Here is an 8,492-nt window from a genome sequence, read left to right as displayed (position 1 = left end):
AAGACATTAGCACAGTTTGGGCTCTTTGAGACACGCCGGCTAATCCCGGCTCTGAAAACAGCCGGAACAAAGGGCAGCTTCCGTCACATCGTCCTTCTCCTCGCACCGTCCCCTTCTTCTTGCACTGTCCCCCTCTCCTTTGCACCATCCCCTTCTTATATTGTCCCCTTCTCCTTGCACCGGCCCCCTCTCCTGGCATCGTTCCCCCTCTCCGTGCACCATCCCCTTCTCCTGGCATTGCCCCCTCTCCTGGCATCATCTCCTTCTTGCACTGTCCCCCCTCCGTGCACTGTCCCCTCTCCTCGCATCGTCCCCCTTCTCCTCGCATCATCCCCCTTCTCCTTGCACTGTCCCCCTTCTCCTTGCATCACGTTTCACACCCGCTCAAATAAACCCTCCACCTGGGTCTTCCTTCTTCCTCCAGCCCCAAGCCCAGAGCGGACATGGAGAAAATCCGGTCGGCAGGAGCTGGTGCTGCCCAGGCGAGCACCCAGATGTCCCCATTGCTGCTTTTATGCAGGAGGTGCAGGGCCGTTGGTACTCGCTTGCTTTTCATCCTTGCAAGGAGCTCCCCAGCTCCCCACGGAGCTCGCCCTTGGCTCATCCTCAGGCCACTCTCCGGCCCAAACCTGCTGGATTTGAAACCTCTACATTTGCCTAAGCAGGGCCAAGCAATTAAAATGAAAACCTGGCTAATCCTTGCCCAGCTGAGACAGCACCCCAGGTGTCCAGCTCGCAAAGCCACCACCAGCTCTGCTCTCCAGGTGAGTTTTCCCTATTTTCCTGGCTCCAAAAGCCCCAGAGAGCAGGATGCCATCACTGGGTCGGGATGTGTGAGCTGTGGGCAGAGCAGGGTGTTACGGTGAAGATGCTGCCGGCAGGAAGGAAGATGGGAGATGGATGGACCGTGAGATGGAGGTCCTCTCCAAGGACCTAGGCTCTGTGAAGGTCCTGAGCTATTTTAGAGCACAAGGAGGTATCTGAGCACCCAGCGCCTTTGGGATGAGCCTGGCTATGGGGCTGACTGGGGGTGGGGGTGTGCGGGTGGCCCCCATTCCCCTGGACCTCCAGGGCTTGCTCCCATCAACAAGCCCCCACTGAATGCTTGCCGCCACCGAAGGCATGTGTTGTTCCTCCTCCTCCTCATGCAAAGATGAGCCCGAGAGTTGCATAAATAATTTATTTTCGCACTGCAAAAATAATTGGTGCCCTGTATATATTAGATACGCTCCTTGCCAGCTATGATACATTCATATAATACACACGGAAAAGCGGCCCGAAGGGGCGATTCAGCAGCTCTTTGCCACAGTCTGTGCAGGTGCCGTCCCTGAGCCAGGCGAGGAGGCCGTGTCCTCCTGGCCGTCCTCCGACTCCGCTGGGAAGTCCTTGTCCTCCTCGCTGTGGTGGCTCTGCGAGTCGGGGCTCCTCTGCAGGGTGGCCAAACCCATTTTGGCCAGTTTGGCTTGTTGCTGTTCCAGGCTTTGTTTCCTCCACTTGATCCTCCGGTTTTGGAACCAGACTTTCACCTTAGGAGAAGGTAAAGCTTGGCGTTCAAACCTGGCTTCTCCATGGACCATGGGCTCATGGTCTGCTCCGTGGCTCGGGCAGTGCCCACTCCACAAACCCTGAGGTGCCCACAGGCTCAGATATTCCCTGGCTGGCCAGGACAGATGTCCCCTGCCATGCTGTGTCCCCAGTGAGATGAAAAACTGTCCCTTGCAACCCAGGAGCTGAGCTGGGACCTGCCAGTGGTGGAGAAGATCCAGCCTTAAGCTGGACACAAGTTCAACCCCTGCACGTGGCCCTGGCACAGCCACTTTGCGACTCAGTTTCCCCGTCTGTGATCTTTCACCCTTTTCATGTAAACTATCTACAATCACTGCCCCACACGGCTCCTGCCCCAGGCTGAGGGACATGGCCCAGGTCCCACCCATTGGCACACAAAAGTTTGGGAGCCTCCTTGGACCTGCTGGTGGGGGCAGGTGGAGATGGAGCGTGGGGGTGCTTACCTGTTCTTCAGTGAGGTGCAGGGAGGAGGCGAGCAGGCACCTCTCCGTGCCCACCATGTACTGCTGCCGCGCAAACTCCTTCTCCAGCCGGGCCAGCTGGTCGCTGGTGAAGATGGTCCGGACCCGCTTGGCTTTACCAGTCTTGGCTTTGAAGACGGGGAAGCAACACTTGGAGATCAGGAAGCCTGGAGGTGAGGGAGAGAGGGGGGATCAGGGTGGAGAGGAGTCCTTGGAGGGGTCCACTTTAGAGTGGGGTCCACCCTTGGAAGGTCCTTTCCTGGAGAGGCAGAAGGGATCTTCCCATTTGGAGGTGTCCCCTTTAAGGAGGTAAAAGGGGTCTCTTTGCAGTGGGTCCTCTATTTGAAGAGGTGGGAGAGGGTCCCCCATTTATGGAGGGTCTACTTGGAGAGGCGGATACAGGTCCTTCTTGGAGAGAATCCCTTTGGAGGGAGTCCCCATGAAGAGGTGGAAGGAGGTCCCCCATTTGGACATGTCCCCCTGAGAGAGGCCAGTGGGTCCCATTTGGAGGGGCAGAAGAGGGTCCTTGTTGGAGAGATCCCCTTGGGAGGAGGCGGAGGAGGTCCCCCATATGGAGACATCCGAATGAGAGAGGTGGACAGGGGTCGTGTCCCCCCAGAAGTCGTCACCGTGGGAGAGAGGTCCCCCATTAGGAGAGGTGGCCAATGGTCTCCCCTTGGATAGATGGAAGGAGGTCCCCCATTTCGGGGTGTCCCAAGAGAGGTGGGGCATGGGTCCCCCTGGAAAAGATCCCCTTTGGAGGGGTCCCCCAGGAGAGGTGGGTATGGGTCCCCCCCCTTGGAGAGGTGAAAGGAGATCCCCATTTGGAGATGTCCCCATGGGAGAGGTGGATTCAGGTCCTTGTTGGTTGGAGACATCCCCTTTGGAGGGGGTCCCCTTGAGGAGGTGGAAGGAGATCACCGGTTAGAGATGTCCCCATGGGAGAGGTGCATTCAGGTCCCCATTTGGTAACATCCCCACGGGAGAGGTGGATGTGGGTCCCCCTGGAAGGGGTGTCCTTGAGAGGGGTCCCCCATTTGAAGAGGTGGCCAAAGACCCCCCCTTGGAGAGACGGAAGGAGGTCCCCATTTGGAGGTGTCCCCACGGGAGAGGTGGATGTTGGTCCCCCTGGAAGGGGTGTCCTTGAGAGGGGTCCCCTATTTGAAGAGGTGGCCAAAGACCCCCCCTTGGAGAGACAGAAGGAGGTCGCCATTTGGGGGTGTCCCCATGGGAGAGGTGGACATGGGTCCCCCTGGAAGGGGTCTCCTTGGGGGGGGTCCCCTATTTGAAGAGGTGGGCAAAGACCCCCCCCTTGGAGAGACAGAAGGAGGTCCCCATTTGGGGGTGTCCCCACGGGGAAGGTGGATATGGGTCCCCCTGGAAGGGGTGTCCTTGAGAGGGGTCCCCTATTTGAAGAGGTGGCCAAAGACCCCCCTTGGAGAGACGGAAGGAGGTCGCCATTTGGAGGTGTCCCCACGGGAGAGGTGGATGTGGGTCCCCCTGGAAGGGGTCCCCCATTTGAAGAGGTGGCCAAAGACCCCCCTTGGAGAGACAGAAGGAGGTCCCCATTTGGGGGTGTCCCCATGGGAGAGGTGAATGTGGGTCCCCCTGGAAGGGGTCCCCCATTTGAAGAGGTGGCCAAAGAACCCCCCTTGGAGAGACGGAAGGAGGTCCCCATTTGAGGGTGTCCCCACGGGAGAGGCGGAGCGGGGTCCCGGTGCGGACTGTCCGGGGCGGGGGGGGGGGGCTCAGCGGCGGTACCTGTTGCCCCCAGCCGGGCAGCCCAGGCGGGCGGGACCCCGCAGCAGACGGTGCAGAGCGGCCGGGGGGCGGCGGGCGGCGGCGGCGGCGGCGGCAGTAGGACCCGGGGGGCGGCGGGGCCGGGAGCCGGGGGGGTCCCCAGAGCGGCGGTGGCGGCGGTGGCGGGGCGGGGGGGGACGAGGCGCGTCCCAGCAGTGCCGCGATGGTGAAGGCCTGGCCGGGCCGGGCGGGGGGCGGCGGGGCCGGGGCCGGCATGGCGGGCTCTGCTCGGGGCCGTGCCGCCCGCCTTTATACGGCCGCCCCGACCGGCCCCCGCGGGACTCTCGTCCGTCCCGAGGAAACCGCGGGGGGCGGAGGGGGACGGGGCGGGATGGGGCGGGCGGGGACCGATGGCATCGCCCTGTACCCTGCCCCGGGGGGCGGCGGGGCGGGGGTCCCGTGTCCCCTCCATGTCCTCGACTGGGGTGTCCCCTCCACGTCCGCCGGCCCCCGAGGAGGAGACCCCCCCCGCCTCCCCACCCCATGTGTCCTCCCCCAGGGTGGAGACCCCCCTGTCCCCCTCCCAGGGTGGCTTTGGCCCTGAAATACTCAGGCAGGAGGATCCAGGTGCCCAGGGGACACCACAGTGTCACCCCAAGGCCACCAAAACCCCCGGGGGGGCTCAGGGTCCCTCTCGGTACTCTGAGTTCATCGCACCAGCATGCACCCCACTGCACAGCTGCCTTTTGGGGGGCATAATATACCCTGGGCCAGCAAGGCAAAGGGACAGGACCAGGGATGCTCTGAGAGGCAGTGGCAGAGGCAGCGGAGGGGGGGCTGTCCCTGCACCCCCCCCAGCTCACCCCTCTCTGCTGATGGGATTCAGATGGTCATTAGGGTCTGAGATTCTTAAAATCGTGCAGCTTTTCCTAATGAGCTGGGAAAAGTCACACCTCGGGCCCGGCGCGGCGGGGGAGCGAGCCCCGGTCAAAGGACTCCACCGGGGCTCGGGGGTTTATTGGGGAGGAAATGGGGCGTGGGGGAGTCGGGGGGCCGGGGCCCACATCTGCACCGCAGCAGCCCCCCTCACTCAGCTTTCACGAGGTCCCCGGGACCCAGCACATGCATGTGCGGCCCCCCCCAAACTGGGAAAAAAAAAACCCCAAACCCCAAGGATCGCTCCGGCGCTGAGAAAGTCATTACGGGGCTCTGCCCCGGCGGGGAGCATCCTCCGCTCTGCAGCTGCCGTGGCCACCTCGGGGATGGGGATGGGGATGGGAACCCACCCAGCTCCACGGTACTGGGACACATCCGAGCCCGGTGCTGGCAGGTGAAGGCTCCCCAGGGGTATTTTTACAGCAAAAAGCCATAAAAAGCCCACGGTGGGCACCGTGCCGGCGGTGATGCGGTGCTCCCCGGCTCATCGCGGGGCCATCACCCCGCAGCCACTGCGGTGGGGGCAAATAAAGGCCCTGGGGGGGGGGCAAAGATGAAAGGGCGGCAGATTTGGCGTTATTAGTTCTTAATTACAGTCTTGAAAAGGCCGAGATAAAAAGGCAAGAGGCCCCTGCCGGGGCTTGGTGGGCTCAGGCGTGTTTGGTTAGGAGGTGCTTTCCCTTTTTTTATTCCCTTTTTCCTCTCTCTCTGTTTGATGAAGCTCAGCAAACACACACACACACCCCCAGCGTCCCCACGCAGCGGGGTGGCCCCAGAATGGGGGGTGCCCAGCACCCCTGTGCTGGATGGGATGCTAATGGCATCCATGGAGTTGGGATCCAGGTGATATGGGGCCAAAATGGGGATACTGGGACCCAGTGGTGCTTTGGGATAGCCAGGTGGGAAAATCCTGTCCTGGAGAGATGGGGGGGAGGATTTTAGCAATTTAGGGGGGTGATGCTGTGCAAACAAGGAGGGTGGGAATTGGGGGTTCACTCCGACAAACCAAGCATCTCCTTTCACCAGGCCGGGATCCAGAACAGGGATGTGAACCCAGGGATGGCTCCTGCCTGATTTTGAGGCAAAATTGCCCCAAGGCTCCGGCTCCTGAGCTAATTAATGACAATGCTGCTCATTAGCCCGCGGCCGGGCTGTCTGGGCAGGGTGTGGATTGTCTGTCTGCAGAGGAGTGGGGCCTCCAGGGTCACCCCCTGGCCTGGGACAGCCTCAGGGGTGACCCCGGAGCCCCAGGGCCCCCCCTTGGTCTTGTGTCCGTCCCCTGTCCTGCAGCATCCCTCTGTCTGGCCGTTGGCTGTCCATTCATCCCGGCTCTTGGAGCTCTTCACCCACAAAATCCCTTTGCATCCGCTTGCCGATACGCCGTGCCGGTCCTGTGCTGGGGGCTGGGGTTGGGGGTTACGGATACCCACAATTTGCAGGGAAAAGGAGTATTTTCTACCAGTTCAGCTGAAATTATTGGAAAAAAGCAACGTGTTCGGACACCCGCTGCCATCAAGTGGCTGAGGAGGATCCAGGCCTGACCCTCGGTCCCGCGGATCATTTTGTCTGAATCCCAGATCTCCCCCTCGATTAAATCCACTCTTTCTTTCTTCTTATTAAAGGTCTCACCACCCGGATTTGGGAGACAGAGTGAAGCCCTCCCTTAAGCATCGTAAGATATGCGGCTCCGCTTCTTCTCTCGGTAGGCTTGACCCAGCTCTAGGGAGGTTTTCGTAAGCAGGACTCATACGTGCACAGGTCACCGCCACTGCCGGGGGCTGTTTGCGGGTGCAAAGGCAGAAAAAAATAAAGAAAAATATCCTTTTTTAAACCCTGCGAGTGGTTCACCTGGGGAACTCCTTGCCCAGGAGCTCGTGGAGGTTGAGAGCTTCAACAGAGGAGTTTCTGCAAATAATAACATCTGTAGCTGTATGATACGGGCTAAAATACGCCGTGCCCCAAACCAGGGGAGTCCTGCAGCAGAGCTGGGTGGCTTGGCACTGGGATGGGTCCCCCCGGAGCTGGGACAGGACCCCCTGGGGCTGGGATGGGTCTCCCCGGGGCTGGGACGGGTCCCCCCCAGCAGACAGGTGGGTTATAGAAATGCCTTCAAGAGTTGAAGCGGGAGGGATATGTCTTCTTTAAAGGTTTTGCACCTTTCCATGCACCTGAAGAAAAACCGGTGAGGTTTTTTCCGTCATCTTCCTTATTTCTGTTTCGTGGCTTTTTAGAGCTGTGGCTCATGGGGTTCGTGGCGAAGGACAAATCCTGCCCTGCCCTGTTCATGCTGCTTTGGTCCCACTCTGTGCCAGAGCTCTTTCGGATGCCGGCGGTGGCAAAGCAGCCGCTTCCAGCAAAAAATCCGCTGCTCGGAGCATCTGGGAGCGATTCCCAAAGGCACCCAAAGTGCTGAGCATCTCTGACCCACATGGACCCAAAAGCATCCCAGTTAGTGGGGATCCCAGTTAGCAAGCACCACTGTTAGTGAGTATACCAGTTACTAGGCATCCCAGTTGGTGGGCATCCCAGTTACTGGGCTTTCCAGTTAGCAAGTATTCCAGTTAGTAGGATCCCAGTGAGTGAGGATCCCAGTTGGTGAGCATCCCAGTTGGTAAGCATCCCAGTTAGTGAGCATCCCAGTTAGTGAACATCCCCAGTAGCAGGCATCCCAGTTACTGGGCATCCCAGTTACTGGGCTTTCCACTTACTGAGCATCCCAGTGAGTAAGGATCCCAGTTGGTGAGCATCCCAGTTAGTGGGCATCCCAGTTAGTGAGCATCCCCAGTAGCAAGCATCCCAGTTAGTGAGCATCGCAGGTAGTGAGTCCCGGTTAGCGAGGATTCCAGTCAGCGGGCTCCCAGTTAGCAAGTGTGCTAGTTAGTGGGGGTCCCAGTTAGCAAGCATCCCATTTAGCAAGGATCCCAGTTAACAGGCATCCCAGCTAGCACAATTCCAGTCAGCAGCCTGCCAGTTAAAGAGAGTCCCCGTTACCAAACATCCCAATTAGCAGGCTGCTAATTAGTGGGGCTGCCAGTTAGCGTAGATCCTACTGAGTGTATCGTGACTCATCGGAGATGCCAGTTACCAGGGATCCCAGTTAGCAAGTGTCCCAGTGAGCGGGCTCCCAGTTAATGAGGATCCCAGTTGGAAGGTACCCCAGCGGGCAGGGTCCCAGTGGGGTCCCAGTGGGGGGGTCCCAGCGGGGTCCCGGTGAGCAGCTCCCGGCGGGGCCGTTCCCCCGCTGACCGCCAGAGGCCACTGCCCGACCGCGCTGCGCCCCGGCGGCACCGGCACCGGCGGGGACCCCGGGCTGGGGGACCCCGGGCTGGGACAGCCCGATATGGGACAGCCCGATATGGGACAGAAGGGTGGGAGACACCGGGCTGGGGGACACTGGGCTGGGACAGTGGGATGGGGGACACTGGGATAGGACACACCGGGGTGGGACACACCGGGCTGGGACAGCGGGCTGGGGGGCAGCGGGCTGGGGGACCCCGGGCTGGGACAGCCCGATATGGGACAGCAGGGTGGGAGACACCGGGCTGGGGGACACTGGGCTGGGAGACACTGGGATGGGACACTGGGCTGGGACAGTGCGATGGGGGACACTGGCATAGGACACACTGGGGTGGGAGACACTGGGATGGGACAGCAGGCTGGGGGACAGCGGGCTGGGACACCCACCAGGATGGGACACTGGGGTGGGGGACACTGAGCTGGGACATACCGGGCTGGGGGACACCAGGATGGGACCGTGGAGTGGGGGACAGCGGGCTGGGACACACTGGG

General features: G+C 60.7%; 1 protein-coding gene across 1 annotated transcript; it reads right to left on the bottom strand.

The window, feature by feature from the left end:
* Nucleotides 1–1,220: 1,220 nt before the first annotated feature.
* LOC127016212 (homeobox protein not2-like) lies at nt 1,221–4,043 on the bottom strand. The gene is made up of 4 exons (XM_050896584.1): nt 3,934–4,043; nt 3,789–3,889; nt 2,010–2,194; nt 1,221–1,526 (listed from the first exon to the last, which is right to left on the bottom strand). Exons 1-4 carry the CDS (start codon nt 4,041–4,043, stop codon nt 1,290–1,292), a joined length of 633 nt encoding a protein of 210 aa, XP_050752541.1. The 3' UTR covers nt 1,221–1,289.
* Between the last annotated feature and the right edge of the window lie 4,449 nt (nt 4,044–8,492).

The sequence above is a fragment of the Gymnogyps californianus genome, chromosome 4 (genome assembly GCF_018139145.2).
Source record: "Gymnogyps californianus isolate 813 chromosome 4, ASM1813914v2, whole genome shotgun sequence".
Taxonomy (NCBI): Eukaryota; Metazoa; Chordata; class Aves; order Accipitriformes; family Cathartidae; genus Gymnogyps; species Gymnogyps californianus.
The sequence above is the reverse complement of the archived record's forward strand: the minus strand, read 5'-3'. Positions and strand labels throughout refer to the sequence as shown.

Bases quoted from the DNA above. Each gene is read 5' to 3' on its own strand.
- LOC127016212 (XM_050896584.1), bottom strand. From the start codon at position 4,043: ATGCCGGCCCCGGCCCCGCCGCCCCCCGCCCGGCCCGGCCAGGCCTTC. The intron at 2,195-3,788 runs GTACCGCCGCTG...CCTCACCTCCAG, and splicing joins TGCCCGGCTGGGGGCAACAG to GCTTCCTGATCTCCAAGTGT. The intron at 1,527-2,009 runs GTAAGCACCCCC...CCTTCTCCTAAG, and splicing joins TGCACCTCACTGAAGAACAG to GTGAAAGTCTGGTTCCAAAA.